At 37.4% G+C, this 24,552-nt stretch overlaps 1 protein-coding gene across 19 annotated transcripts in view; it reads left to right on the forward strand.

The window, feature by feature from the left end:
• MADD (MAP kinase activating death domain) overlaps nucleotides 1-23,637 on the forward strand; it is a 69,775-nt gene extending 46,138 nt beyond the window's left edge. For 13 of the 19 annotated variants that reach the window (XM_041459764.1, XM_041459744.1, XM_041459748.1 and 10 more), the window contains 15 exons: nucleotides 684-781; nucleotides 1,132-1,215; nucleotides 1,667-1,825; nucleotides 3,283-3,391; nucleotides 3,926-3,988; nucleotides 4,372-4,492; nucleotides 5,630-5,735; nucleotides 6,765-6,875; nucleotides 7,772-7,879; nucleotides 7,970-8,134; nucleotides 9,244-9,316; nucleotides 10,214-10,320; nucleotides 15,746-15,815; nucleotides 20,684-20,730; nucleotides 22,189-23,637. In XM_041459764.1, the coding sequence (XP_041315698.1) occupies nucleotides 684-781; nucleotides 1,132-1,215; nucleotides 1,667-1,825; nucleotides 3,283-3,391; nucleotides 3,926-3,988; nucleotides 4,372-4,492; nucleotides 5,630-5,735; nucleotides 6,765-6,875; nucleotides 7,772-7,879; nucleotides 7,970-8,134; nucleotides 9,244-9,316; nucleotides 10,214-10,320; nucleotides 15,746-15,815; nucleotides 20,684-20,730; nucleotides 22,189-22,296 (1,529 nt within the window). In that variant the 3' untranslated portion in view covers nucleotides 22,297-23,637. The remainder of the gene's footprint in view (nucleotides 1-683; nucleotides 782-1,131; nucleotides 1,216-1,666; nucleotides 1,826-3,282; nucleotides 3,392-3,925; nucleotides 3,989-4,371; nucleotides 4,493-5,629; nucleotides 5,736-6,764; nucleotides 6,876-7,771; nucleotides 7,880-7,969; nucleotides 8,135-9,243; nucleotides 9,317-10,213; nucleotides 10,321-15,745; nucleotides 15,816-20,683; nucleotides 20,731-22,188) is intronic. The other 6 variants (XM_041459751.1, XM_041459757.1, XM_041459761.1 and 3 more) reach the window with 2 other exon arrangements.
• The last annotated feature ends 915 nt before the right edge of the window (nucleotides 23,638-24,552 follow it).

Here is a 24,552-nt window from a genome sequence, read left to right on the forward strand (position 1 = left end):
TAATGAATGCATGACTTTAAAAGCTTGCTGATTTCCTCTCTCTCTCCTGCCTATGTGATTGCCAACTCTGGAGAGCCATTTGTTAATGTAATTGGGGAATGTTGTGAAGTACAGCATCATACAAGTTTAATCTTTGAAAGTATTATTGGGTAACACCAATTGTCGCTGTTTATTTGCTTGTCATGTGTTGCCTGATTTTTGCCTAGATAATTGCAGTGGGCAACCAAAAAACTCAGTCCAGGACTTTGAGCAATTTAGCTGTTCAAAAAAGGATTCTGACTTTTAAGTAAATAGGTATTCTTTTTTATTACCAAGAATTAAAGGAAGTGGCTTCCTAGAGTTGAATGTCAACTGCTCTGCATGTGTTATTGTAACTGGAAGCTACTTGACTGTCGTCTGTCCTCTTATCTCTCTTGAATGGCTAAGAAAGGTACTGTTTAATTATAGTCACTCCCGGACTTTGGAATATTTGAAATTCAAACTAATGTTTGAAGACTAGCACATGTGTTCTGCTGGCCTTGTTGTTTTCAGTACCAAGGAATAATAAAATATGCATTAAAAATCAAAGAAATGAGAAAGCAAATCTGTTTTCTTGGTACTGTTCCTGCTTCCAGTCTGTCATCTGCTTTCTCCTATGCTGTTTTTTCTTGGTACAGTAATTATTTACTCTTTCCTTTGTTCAGGACCAGAAGGTGTGAAACAGTTTGATTTGGGAGAAACAGATGAGAAGAAATCCCAAATCAGTGCAGACAGTGGCCTCAGTTTGGCCTCAGGTTCTCAGGTCAGTGGCTCCTATGCTTGCTTTATTTATGTGGTAAGAGATAGGATTCTTCTATTGACTGCTTACTTATGGGAAGACTTCTAAGGTTTGAGTATTCCCTCAAACCAAATGAGAGGCTAATTTGGTAAAATTCCTTTGCCCCTTTCTCTAGGGCATTGGTCTTTGTAAACTCAATTACAGGACACCATGGTCTTTTGACACTCAGACAGTAGTTTCTATCTGATTGGCTAAATAAACTAAGGAAGCATAAGGCATGGGATTCAAGAGCCCAGAAGAATGGGAAGTGATGTTCTCTCCTTATGGTAAAAACTAATGTGACTCTTCTTGTCCTTTATATGTTTTGACTGCAGAAGAGTGATTTTGACTCTATTCCCAGTGGAGGACCAGCAGTTATGGTCCGAAGTACAAGCCAAGATTCTGAAGTCAGCACTGTGGTAGGATATGCCCAGAGTGAAATCTGGATGTGATTGACTGCTTGTTAAAGTGGGAAAGGGCATTTTGTGCCTACATTTTGTGTGGTGTGGCAGCAGAGTGTCACACATGCATCTTGTACTCCATGAGTTGTCTCTCCAGAGCCTCTGAGTGGGCAGCAAGCATGTGTGTGTGCCAGAACATACATAGTGCTTGCTTTATGAGCACATTACAGCCTTCATATATGGTGCTCATTGCTGCTATGCATTCCTACATATTGGTGTATGTATGGAACTGGTGGATTGCAACAGTTCTATAAATATGTCTTAGTTTTGTATAAACTATCTATAAAAAATAAAAGTTTTAAAATGTAACCTGAGATCAAAGAAGGCAGGTTGTTTGATGCATTAAAAATGAGAGGAAATTCTCTGATGTATTATCTGTTGAAGGTAATGGCTTTATTTTTCTCCACAGGTTAGTAACAGTTCTGGAGAGACATTGGGAGCAGACAGTGACTTGAGTAGCAATGCTGGTGATGGCCCAAGTGTGGAAAATGGTGGCAATTTAGCAGGATCCAGAGGCACTGTGTCAGACAGTGAAATTGAGACAAACTCTGCTACTAGCTCTATCTTTGTAAGGGCATTGCAGACTTAATTTTTTTTTTCTTTTTAATCTTGTACAGTAATATTTCAATGTGTGTGCCTGATTCAATGTGTGTGCCTGATTTCAATGTGTGTGCCTGATTCTAAGGCTTAATCAGCAATGAGGTACAATATTACAATGTCAAAGATATAGTTTTGTCTGGATCCAGATACCTTTCTTCATCTACTCTGCAATAAATGTTTTTTTGAAAGTAGTAGAATCACATCTTGCACCACTTTAGAGACTCTAGCAATGTTTAATATTAATTCAATGTTTCTCTCAACCAAATGGACATTTGGTGGGCATTATTTGTCCTTAACTAAAATGAAAATTCCCTGTTTCTTAGGAGAAGCTGATTGAGTAAAGGAGTGATCCATGTTAGTTTTAGCAGCTGTTCTGTTTCTTTAAAGTATTACTTAATCCTATTTGAAGTGTAATCATAACTTTTAAATATATTAGCCTAGTTGGAAGGTCTGTATGCAGCAAAACCCAAATAATTTGTGAGCGCTTCATTTTGTAAAGTCCTTGATTATTGTGCATAACCTCTAATATGCATCTTACCAAGAAAATAATGATACACTTGTTTTGGCTAAATCAAGCTCTCAGTGAAATAAGAAAACAACTTGCAGTGCCTTAAGATTGGTCTCACTGTGTTCACTATTTTATAATCCTGATAAGATTGTAAAAGCCTTTACAGGGCTTCTTCTTCTAATGTTAAGAAAGAAACAAAACCATTGTGTTTCATGGCAGATTTCTACAAAAAGCATGAAAATTATTTAACCACATCTGCTTCCTTAGTTGGAAGTGGGTGTCCTCTCAGTTACTGAAGAGTCAGACTTCTTTTAACATTTATTTTTCTGTGTTTTTCTACTAAACTAAATAGAATAGAACTGAATAGAAATTAAATAGAATTCTAAGAAACCTCGCAAGAGATTTACAACAAAGATGATGGGTGTATATGAAGTGCAGTGAATTCAAATATTTCACCATAGTTTACCTGGTGTAGAGAAATAAATGGGCCAGCTTTGTTGTCACAGTTCCTGCTGGCTGGTCGTCCCAGCTCTCACTCTTCAGGCCAGATGAGATGTAATGATTTGCTTAATGTCACACCTTTATGAATGCATAAGTTTGAAATAGGGGGGATGACAGAAGAGTTTCTTTCCTTCAGTCTGGGGCTTGTGTTTTGCCTCAGTTTTCCTTCAGGGAAGCATTGTGCCTCCTCTGTGTTTTGATTTCTCTGTTTGTCTTTCTTAGATTTTTCTTTGGCTGACTCTGTGTTAAAGTGTATTCCGCTGCTCTTTGAACAAAGCAATTGTTTTGTGAATGTTTGCAGGAGAAGCTTTTTTGAAGTATAGCTTGAAAACTTGCATCTGTTAAACCCAACAGCACAAGAGAGATGCCTGCAAGGTGCAGAGTTAAATTGCCAATTCCTCTTGTATTATTTTCAGGCCAAGTCTCACAACCTGAAGCAGAGTGTGAAGGATAGCAAAGGGAGTACTCCAGGGAGAGGTCCAGAGGATGGGAGCCAGCGTGTCTATCTGTATGAAGGACTTTTGGGTAAGCTACTTTTATTTGTGGGGAGGGAATCTTTCAGGTTGAAGTTCAGGTGAAATCATGTCTAGGACAGACTGGAATTTTCACTTCCCCGACACTGTTTTTAACCTCTAGCTGTTGTCCGTGCTGGTAGAATAGGAAGGCACATCAGACCATTCAGAGTAAAGCCAAAGTTTTGTTGGGGAAATTAAGTAAGAGGAGATTGGTGTGAGTGGTGTAGTTTGCATAAAATTAAGTGTGTCCGAATCTCTTGCTCTTCTTGAATATGAATTCTTTAAACACGGTGAAGAAAGGGAGAAGGAAGTTAGCTATGTATGGAAAGCTAAAATATATCCCTGATCTTGAGAAAATATCATTCGCCTTAAGTCACTGAACAGAGGGCTAAACTCAGAATACTAAAGGGTTTTAAGTATATCCCTTGAACTAGTACATTGGCTATTTTGTATTTTGTCTGGACTTGCTGTTAATCAAAAGCTCTCTCTTCCTGTGTTTTTCATCCTTCCCATTTATCGTTCCTACCTGCTTGGAATGGTGCAGGTAGGGATAAAGGATCTGTCTGGGACCAGTTAGAGGATGCTGCAATGGAAACCTTCTCTCTGAGTAATAATCTTATCTTTCCACTTCTCTGTGTGTTTGCTGTGATCTGTGTCTGTCTGAGATATTCCTGTCTCTTTTGGGCAGTGTTAACAGTGTATGGAAGAAGCTGTACTCCTTAAAAAATAGAGATGAGAGGTACTTTACTGTAAGGGATTAAAAATATTGTGCCGTTAATTAGAATGAGAGATTTGTCTTGTCTTTTCTTTTAAACTTTTCTTCAGTTGTGATATTGCTTGTGGTTTACAAGTAACCTTTTTTTATTTAATATAGTTTCATTGTGTGTTGGCTTATGGTATTTTCAAGGAGTGGGAATGAACAGGAATTAACCATAAAGTATCTGACTGGAATAAACGGAATAAATGCTCAATTTTTTATACATTGCATAGGCAAAGAGCGTTCAACTTTGTGGGACCAGATGCAGTTCTGGGAAGATGCTTTCTTGGATGCTGTGATGTTAGAGAGAGAAGGAATGGGGATGGACCAGGGACCTCAGGAGATGATTGACAGGTGAATTCTTCAGTAGACCTTTTTCCTCCTCATTGTTTCACCTGGGGTTCAAATAGTAAAAATAGTAGGGAAAAAATTATTTTAGTTCTGCTTAACATGCTATTATCACTTTGTAAACCTTGTTACTATACCTGACTATTCCAAAGGGAGTCTCTTCTCTCTCTGCTGGTCAGTAGCTCCTGATATTGAAATACTTGTCTTTAGTTATGACATATGCATTTTTTAACTCTTGTGGTGAGATATTTCCAGAGAAATGGGTAATGTAAGCGTAAGAACAATATGAATGGATGGAATAGACTAGATCATTAGTAAAGCAAGAGATTTCTGTGGCAGGATGGCCATATTCTGGAATAATAGTGTGTTGACATACAGTGAAAAAATTAAGTAGCTCCAGAAATGGCATTTTGAGCCTTCTCAAAATGCAAAGTAACTTAAAGGTGTTTTCACAGCTTGTAGTTAAACAAAAAAACCCATGAGGAAACCACTCTCTAGAAATATCTGTGTGGTTGCCTAAGGCTTGACTGTTTCTAAGATGTCAATCTTGACTCACTTCCTCTTCCTCCCCCCAGCTCTGTTAACAGCTGATCATTCGGTGTTCATGTCTACCACCTGCAGCTCTACTCCCTCCATCCATGCTATCATGGAACATGAAATTTGGTAGCCAAAATAAGAACTAGTTTGGGGTGATAGTTTCAAAACTGTTGTTCCAGAAACTGCCTACCTTACTTGAAAAAGAGAGTGCCTGGTGCACTTCCTTCATCAGCTTTCTTCTGCCTTGCAGCTGTATTTAAGCTCTAATGTGGGATAGCTCTTGTGCTGTGTTATGTGTTCCTCTTCTGACAGTTGTAATTGTCATGGAGCTGCCACTGCAGAGAACAGGAAATGGATGATAAGCCCAGCAGACCACTAACAAATTTCCCACTGAACAGATGTTATTTGCTTCAACTAGTTAATAATTAAGGGAAATGTTCAATTACTGATGACAGTTTTTTACTGGAAAATGCACACTTGACTTAGTGTTTTTAGGGGTTTTATTTGCTGTATGCTTTGCAAACAGTGCTGTGTCCTCTGCCAGTGCTTTAGTGAAGTGGATGAAGAATGCCTGTGTGTCTGTTTCAGATGTAGCTCTTCTTGCAGGTATCTTTCCCTGGGAGAGCACGATCGAAAGCGTTTGGAGGATGATGAGGATCGCTTGTTGGCTACACTGCTGCACAATATGATTGCTTATATGCTTATGATAAAGGTGATTTCTTGTTCTTTTTAATAGATTGCTACTCAGATTTTCATTTGTGTTGAAACCATACATCTCTGCTAATGAAACTCAGAGCTGTGAATAATAAAGGCAGTTTCTAGTAGAAACTGGAAAGTTGGAGGGCTTTCTGTTACCAGACAGATTAATTTATTTGGGAAGGGAAGCATAATCCTGCAAAGCCAACACCTTGGTACTTTAATTTATTTTCTTGTTTTGCATAGCAGAGCCTAGTAGGTTTTAATTTTAAAATATATTGAAAAATACAATGCTTTCTTTCAAGCACAAAGAATTCAGCACAAAGAATTCTTCTGAATTTAGTGAAACAGACTGAGTTTGTTTTATATACTCCTCAACATTAAGGTCATAATGCAAATGTGTTAGAAAACATGTTTGATCCAGCTTGAAATCAGCATTCAAACATGTCTTTGAATCCTTTAGTATCAATGGCTGGCATTCATACTCACCTTTTGAAATGGAACCTAAGGCAGAAATATTTTGCTTCTGAGCTTGCCTGCAGCTCATCATCAGGAAGAGCCTTTTGCTGTTTGAAGGCTCTCTGGGAGTGCGTGTTAGAGCCACAGCCTAGTGACCAAGAAACACATGGTGAAAGAACGAGAACTCTGAAAGATACCATGTTGTGTTGAGGGCTCCACAGCTTCATAACTTGAGTCTGTGCAGAGGAGGAGGTGGAGGAGCTGGTCTGGCCAGTGAGACTCAGAAGTGGTAACATGGAGAACTGAGGCTTCTAATGTCAGTAGTTGGAAGTGGTGGGTAGTGGAACTGCAGCTTGTGCACATGGGCAGGCAGGAAATCTGTTGTGCACAGCATCACGTGCACAGGAGCTGGAAAAAGTGGGGAATGTGCAATGTGGTCCTGTGCTGCTGATTAAAGAGGTCCTGGCATCAGTGAATTGGATGTAAATTGTTTTGCTTCTTAGCAATGGAAACCAAGATATGTTTGGGAGATTGGAGTTGTCTGCTGTGAATAGAATATGCAACTGTCTGTATATCTGCTTTCTAGGTGAACAAGAATGATATTAGGAAAAAAGTGCGTCGTCTAATGGGAAAATCACATATTGGATTGGTGCATAGCCAGCAAATAAATGATATTCTAGACAAACTTGCCAATCTGGTAAGTAAAACAGATATCACAGTGATGAGTGATATACCTCTGGGATCTACAGTGGAGGAAATAAATTGCCTGAAAAGTCTTATGTATATTCTCTGCAACACTAATTTTAAAATATTAAAAATAATTAATTGAATTTTTGAATGCTACTCTTCAGAAGTATAGAGTAAAGACTGTGACTATATGAGCCTGTTTATAATGTTTTAATGTTACACAATTATCAGAGCTGCAATACAAATATCTATTAACATGACACTTATGTACCACAGTTCTGTGCAACATCAATGTTTTCTTAATAACTTTTGTTGGCAGGAACCTTTATGATTACTAAGACCGTAAGAAGTGTTTAGTTTTCCATCAGTTTCCAGGCCACTATAAGACTTATAGCAACCAGTTTCTGTACAAAACTGTTCCCAGTATTCATAGAGAAAAAACCTAATGTCCTCTAATGGTCAATAAGAATATAAGCTAAATCTTCAGTTAGTAAATCTAGCCAGTTTTTAACACAATCATCACCAGTGGGAACACAAGTTAGGCTCTTTTAAAGGTAATTTCTACCTTTGGAACTTACTTTTCTGCACAGAAAAGACACAAAATTATCTTATAATTAATTGGGAAAAATCAGACCAGTTTACTGCAATGATACCAGAGCTCAGACACCTCACTTTCCCATACTGAGTATGGTACTATGTGAATACTGTATGCTGTCATAACTCTCCCAATCACACTTTTTGAAACCAAACTCACTAGAGTATCTTGCTTACAGCTATGTCCAAAATTGTCTCCAATGAGCTCATTAAATTCTGTTAAAAATTCTTCTTCCTTTCATTTGTGTCACTGAATTTTTTTTGGTTTTTTCCCCAATGTTCATTCATGATTGCATGTGGGTTTTTTTCTAGAATGGACGGGAACTCCCTGTGAGACCCAGTGGCAGCCGCCATATCAAGAAGCAGACTTTTGTAGTACATGCTGGGACAGACACAACAGGAGACATATTTTTCATGGAGGTAGAGACAAGAATAATACTAATGCAACCAGTAGCAGAAGAAATAAGAGAAACAGCATTAAAAATCTTACATAATATTTTGTGCTCCTAGGTATGTGATGATTGTATTGTGCTGAGAAGCAACATTGGAACTGTGTATGAACGTTGGTGGTATGAGAAACTCATCAACATGACTTACTGTCCCAAAACAAAAGTGCTTTGCCTCTGGCGCAGGAATGGTCAGGAGACACAACTGAACAAGTTCTACACAAAGAAGGTTTGTATCTTGTCTAATATACACAATACTGCAGGAATAACTGCACAGAAAAAAACAAATCCTTTGTGTGTCATATTCTATGTTTAATCAAAAAATAGCACTCTCTTTCCAGCACTGGTTACTGGACTGCAGTGGCTGTTCAGCAACACTGACATCTGAAGCTGGCATTGTGCCCTGTCATTTACTTGAAAACAGTTGTCCACCAGAAAGTAATTTAAGAAATGACATGTAGCTTTTTTGTTGGAAGAAGGAAAACATCAGTATTACTACACACTGTGTGAGCTTGCAGGCTTGTGAAGATAGGAAAAATACTACAGAGGATTTGTGGACAAAACCTAAATAAAACTATGCCCTAGGAGTTAATGGTGTAATTTTTGATCTTAGAGTCGTAGAATGGCTTGTGTTGGAGAGGACTTTTAAGATCACCTGCTTTGAACCCCGCACTGCCATGGGGCACCGTCCATTAGTCCCTCTGTCCATGTCACTGACCCAGTACTGACACCCAAGGAACATCACTTGTCACCGTTTTCCACTTGGATGCTGAGCCATTGATCTCCACTCTTTTGTTTGTCCATCCATCAAATTTGTTTCTTTCTAGTACAGAGTAGCTCAGCCTTCTCTGTGTCCTGTATCTTGAGCTATAGAAAAATAGAAGATTTTCTGAAATTTAGCTCTGAGATTATGGCTTAATCTCAGAGTTGAAGGAAGATGAAGAGAAGAATATGCCATAAGGAAATTGATATGAATAACGTAATTATGTGCTTGACTAGCAATATTGATTGCTGGAAGCTGAAAGAAAGAGAGGGATTATTTTGATGCTTATTCTACAGTAAGAAACTGCATAGGCTTGGTTAGAATGTGCCAATGCATGAACTCTTCGCTAGCTTTTGTGGTTAAATGCAATGAAATAGTTTCTCTATCATCTTGGAAAAAAAAATATAAATACTAACTAGTAATTAGGTGTGCTTGAGCTTGTATAGACTTTTGGTTGTTAGGCATCACATGGGGCTTGTTCTTTTAATAGAATCTTAGAATCTTGCTGTTCTTTCCCTCCCTTAGTGATTTGGAGAAATAACATTGCATTACTCTTCTTATCTTTTATCTCTTAGTGCCGGGAACTGTACTACTGTGTAAAAGACAGTATGGAGCGAGCAGCAGCAAGGCAGCAAAGCATTAAACCAGGTACAAGATTTTAAATGTTGGGAACATTCGTTGTTTAATCTACAATCAGCAAATTTTTTTATTAATAACTCCTTTGAACATAATCTCCTTTTACTTGGAAATCTTGGGGTAGCTTTGTGCATCCATGTGCAAGTAGCAGACTGTTGTCTTTAGCAAGAGTGAATTGGAAAGGTATTTTAAGAGTTGGGCAATAATGTAGTATTCAAAATATGTTTGAAAAGTGTTTGCATTGTGTTAAAAGCCATTCCCCAGAGCTCGGTGGTTCTGCAAAAAATGATAATTTTTCAAAAATAATTTTAAGAACACACTTTTTAGCTGAATTGAGTAATGCAAAAGAAAGTAGATGAAAATGTCTGGATTATTTACCTATTAGTAACCTCCATTAAATGATTATTTAAATAATGTTTTGACATTTTAATTGCTTAAAACAATACCATGCAATGCTGCTCACAAATACAAGCCTCCTTTGTGCTGCTTATGTATCTGTACTTAAGACTATGCTCTCTATGGTATTATGTGATGGCAGGGTCTTACTATGCAGAAATGAGATGTGGCATTTAAAGCAAACACACAATACCCCAATATGACATACAATAAATACAGGATGAACTGACATTGATGTTACCAGAACGAAATTCATTACAATTTGTAAAATTCTAGTGGTTCTCAGAAAGCTGTCATTAGTGAGTGGACTCACGGAAGTGGTCTCTACTGTCCTTAGTAGTGTCCTTTTGCTATGCACATCAATAGGAATTATGTTTTTACTATTTTGTATTCCCCTTCCACATACCATGACTCTGCTGACTGCTTTCTGCACTCTCTCTCTCTCTCTCTCTCTGAATTTATGTTTATGTTTGTTTTTGTTTTGGATTTTTTTTGTCTTTATTAACATCACAGGCCCTGAGTTGGGTGGTGAGTTCCCTGTGCAGGATATGAAAACCGGTGAAGGAGGTCTTCTTCAGGTCACACTGGAAGGAATTAACCTGAAATTTATGCATAGTCAGGTATGAGGGAAATCTATGAGAAGACTGAGCATGAAGCTTCCTGCAGCATGCCTGTATAGGTGTTTCCTCTTGCCAGAGTATCAGTAAGGACAGGGGATAGCTTGATGTGGGTAAAAAACCTTAGATATATTTACACTCAAACCCACAAGCATGTATCAATATGTATATGTAAAAACACACTGAAATTAAATATCCTCAGGAAAACTATAATCTGCTAAAGAAAGATGTTGATAGATCTTTCAGCTTCTTGTTTCTTGTGGTCTGAATTGTCTAAGCAGAATACAAACGTTAGCCTGTATTAAGGAACAGAAAAAGTGATCAATAATAATCTAAGCTGCTATAATGCATCACACTGTGAACAAATCCTCATTGCATAAGCAGTCAGCCTTAAAGATACAGTGTTTGAGTATTACAGGTACAGAAGGCAACCTTCTGCATTGTATTTAATCTATCGTATTTTAAAATTTTAGACATTATCTAGAAGTTTGTATGAAAATAAAATAGGAAACTGGCTCTTGATGTAATTCCCAAAAAATAAGAAAAAAGTACTTATTCCTTTTTCCTTCGAAATAGCAGATATTGTGGGCATAGAGGAAACAAGTAGAATTGTCATTTTCTTCCTTTCTATGGATGTTGTTTCTGTTGCTTCCTTTGATCCTTGTTTTTTATTTTGCTTTATGTTTTTTTGTTTTGCATATATTAAATGCATGCTGTGCTAGACAGTAGAATCAATTTTTAGGGGAGAAGGGAGGGTGTGTGTATGTGTGTGTGAGAGAGAGAGAGAGAGAAAGAAAGAAAATCTTCTGTCAGTTCTCTGTGGAGTGTTTTTTCCTTTCCTCTTGACTAGACTTTTCTCCCCACACAAGCTTTGTTTTTCTTTGAGGATACATCAGTGTAGATCCCGCTGGAAGTGCACGTGCATCTCAAACACACATGCTCAGAACCTTTAATACTTCTCCCAAGGTCACAGCAGCACCATGTGGCACTTTGAGTTCATATGTGCCAGTATAAGGAGTGGAGAGTTGTGAACCTCCCTCAGTTTCCTTGCTGTCTCTTACAAGGATAGAACCTGGATTATGTCCAACCTGCTGTAGAGTTTCAGACCTGCTCCGTGATGGAACACTCTACTTGACTAAGTTACAGATTTTTTTTTTTTCATTGGGTGTGCTGAAATACAAAGAACTGTAAGAGGAAGTTATTGCTTGTACAGAATGAATTTCCATCGTTCTTGAAAATGACAGGTCTAAAGCCTTTGAAAATTAAGCCCTGGTCTCAAAGCAACACTTTGATATCTTTATAGGTGGATATAATAGAAATTAATTTGTCCTAAGGTAAGGACACAAAATAGGAATGTTCTGTTTGCTACTTCGCCCAGAAGTCAAAAAAGTTCTGCTCAAGCTGCTCATCTCTGTGGAGATGACTCCGTTTCATAAATGAAAAGGCAGGCAAATTCACATTTGCAGTGAGAAAAGACGTATGAAAAGATAGCCACGTCAGCAGCAGCATGGTTTCTTAAGTGTAGCAGGCATCTTCACAAGACAACGACACTCAGTATTAAGTACATAGTGAGCACACATGTATTTGTGCAAAAGAAAAACTCCGGATGCAAGCCTTTTTTTTTTTTTTTTCCTGAAAGGCTGAAATGACATTCAGAAAGAACTTTAGGGAAACCTTGTACTGATTTTTGTATGGGACTGTCTGGAGCATTACTTTAATTTTGTAGAGCAGGTACTGAGACCTGTGCTACTACCAGAACTCATAGAATACCAGCTTTATCATATCCTTCCTTAGAGAGAATGGTGTTTTAATTTGCTATCTGTCATGAAGATTCCTATCTTTTTTCTGGAAAAAAGTCTGTACAGGTCAGACCCAGGACATATGCCGGCAATCTCCCTCACCTGAAGGATTATTCCTTCTCTTCATCACCTTTCCAATGAAGCTATTGCCAGATGAGTTGCCATTACTTAAGATGGATATTGAAACAAGTGCAGTTCTGGAAAATACACTGCATTTATTCAATATGTTTAATTATTGGTCTGTTAGATTATATTACTATCTTACCAGGGCATTCAGTACCATTTAGGGGATCCAAGATATATAACCTTGTTTTCCTTCTCAAAGCAAAGTGTCTAGACAGATATCAAACATGTATCATTGGAGGGTATCTGTAGAATGGACAACTGTAGCAGTTACATAAAGGACTCATACTAGTTGCACTATGCAAAAAAAAAAAAACAACCAAAAAACAAACAAACAAACAAAAAAAAACCAAAAAAAAAAAAAAAAAAACAAACCAAAAAACAAAAAAACAAAACAAAAAAAAACCCCTCCAGTTTCATAATCTTTGGAGCTAAAGGATGTTGGCATTCTTATTCTGACACTCATCAACCAGTCTGTTTTCTTAATAAAAGGTCTGCTATTCTGGATGATTTTTTTTTTTTCAATTCTTGTATACATTGTGTGAATTGCTCCCTAAGGTGGCTGATTTCAGAATATTTATATAAGCATCATTAAAACCAGAATCTTACAGCTGTTTTTCAGTGGTGAAAATGGCATTTTCTATTTCTGTTGAGTTTGAATGGGGATATTGACCAGAAAAAGCCTACAGCCTACAGGATCTCATCAGGCCCAGCTTTCTCTTCATCTTCCTCTCCTTACTTAATATGAAGGCTCTATTCTTGGCTATCTTTCCAAGTATTCTTTTCAGTATTGTGGCTGACTAGTATAAGGGATTTCTATTGCTCTGCTTGATTGGACATCATAGAATTCATTTACAACGTAGGAAGAGGGGTTTCCACTTTTTAAAAGAAAAATATACATGGAGTCTGTGTTCAGAAGACTGAACATACTGCTTCAGTGTGAAGCTTGCTGTTATGAAGCTGTTTTTGAAGGCTCTTCATTTGCGGTGTGTGTACTTTCTTACCGTCTTGTGAATTCCTTAGGCAATGTCTCAGATGCACGGTGGGACAACCTGTTATTGACATGTGAGAGTTGTCTTTAGTGTTCACAGATTGTCTCACCATGCTGCAGCACATGTAAGTTTAAGAATAAAAAGTGTTGAAGTCTGTCTGTGCCTAGCAGGTTAGAGGATGTCCTTTAGAATAGGGAGGAATTAAATGTACCTGTGGCATTGGCAGATAATTCTGAGTTCACATCTACAAACTCTGTTGTAATATTGGGACTCAGTAGCCTGTGCCCGTTGCAAATTTGTCTGTGTAAAAATAGACGGAAGCTTAATAAATGCATAAGGCACATGCCCATCTACAGTAGGATCCACACTGAATGCTCTGTCTTGAGGAACCACAGTTTCCCTAGGGTAAGTAACTGCTATTTCCTTTATGTGTGTTTTCTGATGGAGTGAGAGGAGAGCATCTCTGTCCCTTAAACAACATAGCAAGAAATTGCCCTTTAACTCATATCTTCTGAAAATGGATTGTAATTGTGACAAACTTGATGCAAACTTTCATCTTGCTCATGGGTCTTGTGGAAATGCAGCACTCCATAACACTAACTCAGACTGTGAGCACCTGGGGCAGTCAAGTCTCTTAGGCAGTTTTACTCTTCCCAGATAAAATGGACAGTGTTTTGCTTTAGCGTTTCTATTGAGTTTCTGAATTTTTGTAATTCAGACTATTAGCAAAAACTTTTCACAGAAAAGATTACAGAATAAACAGAGCTAAGTGCAGTAAAGAAAGTATTCTGTTATTGATTTGTTTATTCTGTAAGCATGCCTCAAAAAATAAAGTGTTTTGGCCAAGTAAACTGATACAGAATATGAATGAAAACAGGCAAACAAACAAAAAAAAAAAAAGATGGGATTAAGTCTCCTTTCCCTTGAGTGCTTAAACATAAGCAGAAATAAAGATTTTTGGTTAAGTAAGTGGAAGTTTTGAGTTTTTATGCTGAACAAAAAATATCTCAGGTCTGTTGGTTAGTTCTCTACCAATAAAAATAATAATAAAATACCTTGAAAATCAGCATGTCTTATCTCAGATGTACAGTGGATTTACTGATCTCTCTTGATACAATAAGTCTCTTCAAAAAACTCCACAACAATTTCTAGTGTTGACATCCTTTGTCTTTCATGCATAGCATATAATGCATGACTACATTGGTGCTGCTAATATGGCATTCAAGAGGGTTGCAGAGTTTTACTTTCCCTTCTTTCCAAGACAATGAAGTTTCTCCAGTACCATTTTAAAAAAAGGTCCTGAGATCATGGTGTCCTAAGGGTGTAGGCACTTGAAGTATCAAACCACACTATTGTAATAGTTTTTAAAAGACCTCTCTAAGGTGTTTTGCATAGACAATCTGAATGTTAGGGCAGTGTTACTCTTAGTGTTTCTCTTGCCTTGAAAAGCAAGTCTATTAAAACTGGGATATGGATTAGAGTCTTTATAGCACTTGCTACAGCTTCTTGTGCTGTGTACTGACTTTGACCCTTCTGGACATGTGCATATAAGAAGGGTCTGTTTTGTATCTTCAAATAGATTGGATTTAAACAAACTCATTATGCAAAGAGAACTTGTTTATTCATGCAGTCTTGGTATCTACGTTCTGGACTGAAAAACCTCGTTGTGTAGTTCAACTGCTTTTGTCTTTTGGGGTGCATGTAAAACATGACTTAAAGGCAGGTTTATTTTATAAATGACTTGCTCAACTGGCAGAGCCATATGTGAAGTGAGCAAAACAGAGAAGGATCCAAACTCTCCCATCCTGCTTCAAGCAGAAAACTGGTACTGACTGTTAAAAGGAGATGGTTCCAAGAGTAACTCTGAAGATCATATGTCATAAACTCTAGTTACATGGCAGAACTGTCAGGGAAAAGAAAGGTTAGTGGTTCCTCACTGGATTCAATTTGACTACGTGGTAGGTTAGGAGGATCAGTGTCAGGGTGGGAAGTATAGTGCCCCTTACCTGCCCTCTGTGCTGGAGGAGGATGCATGGAGGGGCAGAAACTACCTGGGATGGATCAGAGGCTACAAATAGTGCCAAATTTGGGAGCCAGCTTTATTCTCGTCCCCCTCTTTTGCTGTATTTCAGGTGTGTTGGTATTCTTTTTGCAATAACTCATTTGAGTGCCTGAAGGGGTAGCAATGTTGGATATGTCAGAGTTACTAACTCCTTCGTTTCTCTTCCATGCTTTCTCCTCCTGCAAGGAGCGGAAGGTACTTCATCTTCTGCTGTCTTCGCTTCTTAGCACTTTTAAGTTTTTTGTTGATTTCTAGCATTGTGGCAAGTTTGTCTTCTGAATATTTATTTCACCCTTTATTTATATATTAAACTGTAAATGAACTGGTAGTGTATGCTATCAAACTTCAGGTTGTACCTGTTGTGATGATGTTTTTGTTTAGTTTTGATTTTTGGTTTCAAAAAAACTCCAAACTCAACTAATTTTATGTTACTTTTCCTCCTGTTTTTGTAGGTTTTCATAGAGCTGAATCACATTAAAAAGTGCAATACAGTGCGAGGAGTCTTTGTCCTGGAGGAATTTGGTAATTACATTATTTTGATATTAGGTCTATACTCACATGGCAGTAACTCAAATTTCCAGTCTTCAGATTCAGAGTTGCACTGCAATTTCAAAGATGGGAGAGAATGTAGATTGCCTATAAGGAGTTGCCTGAGAGATAGGTGACTTTACATAAAAATTTCCACATTAATTTTTATAATATTAAGACTTGTGATCTAGGTGCTTTTTATTATTAGACAGAGCAAAGGTTCTGAGTCATCTGAAACAAACAAAAACCAAATGTGGGTGTGTGTGAGAATTGGCTTGGTATGTTCCTTTTTCATCTGAGAAGCCACATTTTTAAAGCAGGATTTAAAGCTGATCTTTCTCAACACACCACACTTTCATTACAAAGAATTACTGTTAATTGCAAAGCTTTCTTTTTGCTCTAATGTAGTCTAATTTTTCTTGAATGGAGCAGAAACTGTTTTGTCAAGTTGTACTTTATTTATCCTGTGATTCTTATTTTGGAGCATGAGTGGAAAAGTAAAGGTTGAGGAGAACAGAGAGTTTGTGCTGTTTTAGTCAGTTATTGCTATTGCATATCTGCCTACACCAGAGTCTGGGGAAAATTTCAGGTTACTCTTCAGTGTTAGTGTCAGTCACAATATTAACAAGGGTCTGAAAAATACAAGTGACTTCAGAGGCAGCTCTCTGGAAGGGTGATCCACGTACTTCTGAAGCCCAAGCTGGTTTATTCTTCCAGCCATCTTTGAGGCATTTGTTTAGGTCTTAGGAGTATGTATGAAACATAGAAAAAGGAGCTGAAATTTAATTCCATATAGATCAGCATGCATTCTTTGGCCATTAAACAGAATCTGCATCAGCAGCTCCCATTACCAAGACTGTCATTGTTCTTTGGTACTGTAAACAGAATGTTCTGGCTGAGGGCTTCTCTCTTGAATTATAGAAGACTCATAACATGAAATTATAGAAATCTCATTAACATGAGATTTCTGAAATTAATGTCTTTGTCCATGAGAATGTATTGTCTCCTTTGGGTGACACAAAAGTTCTGAGTGATAAAACCATTCTGGCTGCTGCAGTTTGCCTGTTGTTTACCATAAATCTCTCAGGTGTTTCAGATTTAAATTGGTGAACAATTTTTTTTCCATTTTTTGAAAATGTTGTTCATGGTTCATATGATCAGATCTGTATATTTAAACCATGAACAGTTTCTAAGAGCTTAGATGTTCATAAGTTTTGTTCAATTTCTGTTCCTTTGATAGCATGTTTTCATACTGATGGGCACGATTGATTTTATTACTTACAGAAATTTCTGAAGTCAGTAAAAGATTATTGATGGGTTTTACAAGATGAGAATTCAGAAGCCATAAAATTAGCTTAAAGAATGGCTTCAGCTTCTGAAATCTTTACTTAAAAGAAATTATTTGGATCAGAAATTATTTTGGCTCCTTTTTTTAGGTTTTATGCAAAGAACTTATTTTAATAGTTTGTTTATATTGCACAAGAAGAAAGACAGTGTTTGACTTGGTTATTTCTAGTTAATTTGTATGGGTGACTCTGTAACAGAGCATTTAGCCCCTAAATAATATCTGTAATAAACATAAGAAAAAGTACTTCTTATTTCTTTACAAAAGATTTTGTAATCAAGGGCCTATTGCAAAAGCTAAAATTGTCATATGGAACTTATAAAAGGGTAATTTTAAGAAGTAATGAAAAATAAACTGTGAGTTGAAATCTACAAGCAAAAACTGAGAAATTAAACCACTTGAGTTAAAAATGTCCTCTCTCACAAAATAGAGGTCACAGACAAGAACCAAATTAGATGTACCAAATGAGATTGACAATTTTCCCATGCAGCTAATACGTAGGAAAAAAAAAAAAAAGGAGGATGTTGCAGGGGAGTTAACTTTTCTTCTTATGCTGAGATTAGAGTCTACCTCACCGCTGTTTTTTAAAAAGGTGAGAGGATATGACAATCTGTCCTGTTCAAGAGAAATGAAAATGTTTGGTAGTAGTAGACTAAAAGCATTCATCAAAAACTTACTTCAGAAGAATGAAGTCATTTGGTGTTAAATGTTTTAAACCTTGCCATCAGATTTATTATAGTAGGAGCATATTGAAGTAGTAGATGCTCTTAGAAAGGTAGAGTTTGGTGAGTGTGCATACTCCAGTCTGATGGGAAGTACTTCAATGCAAGATTTTGATTTTACCAAGCATGAGTGCTCCAAATTAGTGACAGCATGGGAGGAAATGAAAGGTCTGTTTGTGTAAATGCTGGGTTTAGATGGCAGCATCACAGCTGGACTTGTGGTTTCAGAGCAGGATGCAAGCAGAATTGTGTCCCACAAATGAAAGTGTAAACTTAAGTAAGTGAGGAAAAGTAAGGTTCTTCCCTCTGGAATTTGAGTTACTGCTGTGTACTTGTGCTTTACTTTCTTGTGGCCCCTTCACCGCCGCTGCTATGAAAACCTTCATTCTCCAGCAGGTAAAGTGATCTCCCCTAAACTCATTTTGTGGTAGCACCATATTTTAATTTACAGGACCAAAGGCTGCAGGATGTTGCCTAATTTACTCCCTTCATCCACTCAGTTCAAGAGCATCAGGAATAACTTTTAATGTTAGAAGAAAAGTGCTAATCTTTCAGTTTGAGGCTTGAATCTTTGAAAGCTTGGGTCTTTTCTTTGGGTTTTTTTCTTGTTGTGGTGGGGGGGGTCTTTTTTTATTTTGTGGGAGGACAGTTTCTTTTTTCCTTTCTTCCTTTTTTCTTTGTATTCTGCAGTAGTAGTGCTTTGACTTCTGTGTTTGTAAATGCAAACCCACTCTTCTTAATCTTCCTAACTCAGTCCTCTCAGGAGAATTTTCTGCATTGGAAGGACTGTGAAGGAGTATTTTATTTAAAGACAAGGCAACTTACTGTGGAGAGACAGTACCTTGCCTAGCTGCTCTCCTCTTCCCTCTCTTCCTATTCTCAGTTATGATACAGGACTTTACAGCTTCCCTTCTCTCCTTCCCTCGTGGCACAAGGTCCTTACAGCTTTCCCTTCCTGCTTTTTGAAGAGTATATGAACAATTGTATGTTATCCAGTGGGCAGTGAGACTTACACAGCTGTAAAAGTCCTACCCTATTTGGCTGTGCACCAGCCTCACTCCCACCTTTATCCCCTGGTGACATGGAGTTAATTTGGAACATCTGGTGCCAACGGGTAAGGTAGCTTGGATGTGCACCTCCTTATCTCCCCAGCTTTAGTCTCTGGTATCACTGGGGCAGTGCAGCCTGGGTGTGCACTTCCCTTGTTTCTCAGCCCTTCATGCATCTGCCAACTCCAAGGAGAGTGAGAGTTGAAAAATTAAACAAAAATATTACTTTTTATCATGATATTCTGTACTTTTCAATAGATTATTTTCAAGAATGACAGTACCATGACATATGAGAATTAGTAGGTACTGGTTTATATTTTGAGAACTTTCTCAAACCCAGTCTGCACTGCCTACTCTTGGCCCCTTAGAGTGTGATCCGTCTCCCTCTCCAGCGTTTAGCTGTGTCATACCATAGTTGAAGAGATGACATCTGCATGGATAGGTTTTGTTGTGGACTTTTCCTGGTTCTTCATACTGAACTCATCTGCCTTTGTTTCTTTTCTTGTCACTAGTACTATGTGTAATAAAACATTTATCCTTCCTCTATGAACCTGGAATGATTTGGTTTTGCATAATTTCTGTACTGCTTCTTCTAAATTCTTTTGTTGTGACACAGAAATTTCATGGCAAATTCCAGCTATTCTGGAAGGGAAGTACTCAGAGTTGGTCTTGGTATTCCCCTGATACGGACATTTTAAATTTGCCAGTTGAATGTTCTAGTGTGGTCTTTGTTCTCTTCTGGTGATTTCCCGTGGTATCTGTTCACAACATTTGCAGACCAAGTGTGGGCCAAAGGCACAGTTCAGATGCACTGCACACAAACAGGCTGGTTACAGTTTGCTTTTTTAGGCATTCTACAATGAGAGAAAAAGACAAATTTCCTTTACTTATGTTGTGCCAGTTTTCTTTCTATCAGTTTGAGGCAGTGCAATGGAACAAGGGCAGATTTTCTGGATAATAGATTTTTTTTAATCAATGCCCTAATCTTCTTTCTGTGTAAAGATTTCTATAAACCAACCAGCTTGGTATTTTAGGAATATGTGTCACTGAACTCAGCATTTTATTTTAAGGCAACTCATTCAAAAACTATGAATGTTTTCAGGGAGTATGTCAAGTAAATACCATCACACACATCCTATACAGGAGAAAGAGTATCTTGAGAAACTTTAGAGCTGGAAAACAGTCTTCAAGTTGAGAAAAAATTCTCCCTCAGCTCCTCTTTTTTCCCCTTGGATTTCACTAGCTTACTATACAGTATACAGTGTCCAACAGTTCTTTTGAAATCTCTTGCTCAGCAGAGAAGATCTCAAGGGTAAAATCTTTGGGACTCGTATAGTGACAAATTCCTGTGGAATTTTTGAGTCATGTTTTATTGTAGTAGGCATTAGGTATAGTTTGTCATTAAGAATATTTTTTCATTATTTTTACTGTCTAGCAGGAATAAGTAATATGAGAAAAGCCAGAGTCTCTTAAGAACCATCGAATATCTGCTGTGCCAAACAGAGGCAGTGAAAATTTTTGCTAGCTTGAGTAATTTATTGTGACATTACCAGTGTCTTCCAAGGATATATGTAATGTAAATGAAAAGAAGTATGTAGAAGTGAGGGATAGTGAAGTGCCCTGTTACCTGCACCTGCTGTCTGTCTGCCTCCCTTCCCTTTCCCATGGGAACATTGTGCTATTTCTTCCCCATTTGCCTCTCGTTTTTTGAACTTTTTGTTTTGTCTCTTGCCCGTCCGGTTTTAGTTCCTGAAACTAAAGAAGTGGTGAGCCACAAGTACAAGACGCCAATGGTGAGTCTACTGTGATGCCTCTGGTGGTTCTCTAGAGGATGTATCTTTACATTTTCATGTGGAGAAAAGAATTACATTGAGACTTCAGGATTTACAGTGAAACACCAGCTGCTCTTTATGACGTTTTCAGTAGGGGGAGACAGGAAAAGCAGTGCTTGTTGGATCTATGAAATTAGAGGAACTCACCAGTAGTGAGTTCTAACACTACTAATTTCAGTAGTTTTTCCTTTTTTAAGACCGATAAAGATGAAAGGTTGCCAATTTGACATTGAACTTCAGCACAATAGGAACTGGTGGAACTGTTAATTTTAAGACAGTGAAGAGCACAACCCTTACTCCATAGAAGCGATGGAAAGGGAAACTACTTGCTAAGAATAAAATGTTAACAGTTTGCAAAAAATTCCCATCTCCTCATGAGCAATGACTTGTGAGAGAACAGTAAAAGTATTGATTCCTGCTGTATAGATGAGTTCATGTTCTGGAATAATATTCAGTTCTTATAACATTTTTTGTGAACACCAACAGTTGATAATGATACTTAGCACTTTTATACATGATCAGGCTTATGTGCACTCATGAGGAAGAAACAGGAACCAATGATTATCATCAGAAGAGAAATTTCAGTTTATGTCTGATGTGCAGTGTGCACATTTGGTGATTTCATGGAAATGCAGTCCATCAAGAGGAGAGAGAGCAAAATCATTTGAAGAAGCTGGAAATGTTTTAGAACAAAATGCTTAGAATATATGGAGTTTAAGAAGCAAATAGCTGTATCTGTTAGTAAGAAAAGCCAGTTTAATGGAAAAAAGAGTATTTTATGGAAGTGTTTTAGCTTGTACTGTAATACAGCAAAACATGTTGTCTTGCTTATTACCTTTACAGAAAATTTAAGTGTCAGTTTAAAGGACAAGAATTTTTAAAATCATCAGAACAGCTGGTATTAGAACTGGTATATAATTTAAGTCTAAGTCTTACCTTCACTGAATTGAGCTGCCAGTCACATGATAAAAGAGGATTTTTGGTTAAATAATAGCACAGTTAATCAGTTAAATAATCGTGAAACTGCGTAGAGCTATGTGAAACCCTCTCTTTAGTTAGCTCTTTCAGCCCCTCCCAGAAAGTACCTTGTGATTTCATGCAACAGACCAAAAGCAAATATGCAGAATAGTTTTTCCAAAGCCAGTTGGCCAACTTTCTAGATTAGCATACTGTTCTTAAAAATTATTAAATCATACTGTTAAGCAGCTATCATTTTTATCCCAAAGGAATTTTTTAGTTCGTTATATGGCTCTTCTCTTTCCGTCTCAGTTAGAAGGTGGTAGGGGACACATTTTCCTGATTTTGTCTGTAGCCAGAGTAGTTGTCCCATGAAGGAAGACATGCAGGAAAATAAAAGTGTGCAATGGATTTTGTAAAACACTTAATCTGAATTTCAGTGTCTCTTCTAAATTCTTGTAGGCTCATGAGATCTGCTACTCCGTGCTGTGTCTCTTCTCTTATGTGGCTGCAATTCGTGGAAAAGAGGCAGAAAACAAAAGCAAACCACCTCGACCAGTTTCCAGTTGATCAGGATACTTGGAAATATCTACCCTTTGGCACACTGATATGCAGTACTCCCAGTTTTACTGCAGTTATTGGAGCTCACTTTCTGTCCTTTCTGAGAACTTGATTATTTATGTATGACCCTGCAAGTCTTTCCCCATAGAAAAACCTAAGCCTTCCCTGTTCAGTCTCCTTCTGAATTCATCCTTAATGGAGTTTTTAAATGAGCTTTTAATCAGACAGTTTTGAGCATCTGCATCCAGCTGTGAGTGATTTACTCTGGTTATTCCTTTGAAATTCCTTTTTTGTTGAGTTTGGTTGTTTTTTGTTCTAGTGATACTTGTTACAATTTGATCACTTCACAACTGCAGGCTTCTGCTTTCAGATTCTCTGGTATGTGCACAGTGGAAGCAGCCTGGTCCTGTATGTTGTTTCAATGTTGTGTTTTTGTTGTTTTCCTTCTGTGTTGTTCATTTTAAATTACCAACACGGCGTTCCTGTCGCACAGTTCTACAGTCCCTTTTGGTAGAGGTGAACAATTTAGCTGTCATCGTCTTAAAATATCATGTGACAGTTGAAGTTTGGTTATTTAATTGGTCTATCTGTGGGGATGGCTCTTCTCAAGCGGAGAGAGAAACTTTGAAGGTAGTATAGTGTAAAAAACCTCAACACTTTATGGGTTCTGTGGATTTTCAAATGGGATTTTAGATAACATTGGTAGCTACTCCAGCAGTAGAGTTCACAGATGAAAATAAGCACTCCCTAAAGCAGTTAATCACAGGGATTAGAAAATGAACAAGGCAGTGTAAAACTTGGAAACATTGTTGGCAGAAGCACAGTACAGAGATCTGCAGAATGTGTTCAGAAGCCCAGAGGATTTTGCTGTCTCCAAATTTTTTAAACTATTGCTTTTTATTTTGTTTTCAATCTGTACCTGTATATGAAGGGATCTTGAAAATATTGTGTTTATGTATAATGAAACTCACGTAGTTAAAACTATCCATCACATTCCTTATTTTAAACAGGCTGGATATGAATGGGTTTTTTGCATCCTCTTTTTGTTTGAACTGTACTGCACTTGTCTGGAAAGCTCTTAGGATGCTGGAAGGTGAGACTGTCTAGAGAAAATAATGTTACATGTAAAATACCAGGAAAAATTGCTCTGACACAAACTGATGTATTGTATGTTTTGACATAGAATCCTGACTAAATGCACCCAGAAATAACCCTTGGTCAGGGTATCTACCATTTAAAATGGAATATACTAGTATGGGTGAGGATGATGTAAATATTATAGTATCACATCTATTTATAGAAACTGTACAGCTCTCTGAATGTGAAAATAAAATGTCATTCAACCAGCAACTAGTTTTCATCCTCCTGTGCTTTTCTATCATTTGTTATTCTGAAACAAATGTAATTATATACAAAACACATCACACACATACATGAAGTAGTGGAAAACACTCTGTATGGACTAAATCTAAATTTCTTTCCACATAAGCAGCTTTAAATGATGTGGGGGTTTTTTTCTTCTAAAACAACATCTGTGTCATTTGTCTTTAAAACAAAAGTGTTTGAAAAACATGAATAGGGAAAACAGACACATCTGAAATATGGAAATTTCTTTTGCAAGCTTGCAAGTAGAAGTGGTACGTAAACGATCTTTCATCCTTTCCTAACACAAAAGCAAAACTGAAATTGGCAAATAATGAAATTAACCTGGTCTGAATTAATTTCCTTTCTTTTGTCTTTTGAGACCGTAAATTTTCTTACAGCAATATCTGAATTTTTAGTATTTGTAGTTTTCTTCATGCTATTGTATTTCAAGTACAGTTAAGACTGAAAGCACTTTGATCTACAATAGAGGTTCCATTTATGCAATGCTGGGTCCCACTGAGGTAGGCAATTTCAGTTTTTAGGTTGTCATTATGTTAGTAGGCCTATTAACATAATCAACTTAAAATTATAGGGGGAAGTTTATTAAATGCACAACATCATTTACTATATACAGCTCCTTTTTAAATTACATAAGCTGCTGTCTGCTTTAGGTTGATGAGAAACATCAGTGCAGAATAAGACTTTTAAAGGACCTGATAATAAAAATGGCCCTCTGTCCCTTTTGTTAGAATTTGTTTTGACAAACAAGTGTGGCTAAATATAGAGCTTGCTGTTCCATGGCTGGGATGAATCAGTAACAAGCTCAGCGACTGCTCTGACATTGGGCTTCTGCTCTTTAGGTGAGACTTGGCTTCAAAACTGAGGACATTTTTGAAATAC

The sequence above is a fragment of the Pyrgilauda ruficollis genome, unplaced genomic scaffold (genome assembly GCF_017590135.1).
Source record: "Pyrgilauda ruficollis isolate IOZ18807 unplaced genomic scaffold, ASM1759013v1 scaffold14, whole genome shotgun sequence".
NCBI lineage: Eukaryota > Metazoa > Chordata > Aves > Passeriformes > Passeridae > Pyrgilauda > Pyrgilauda ruficollis.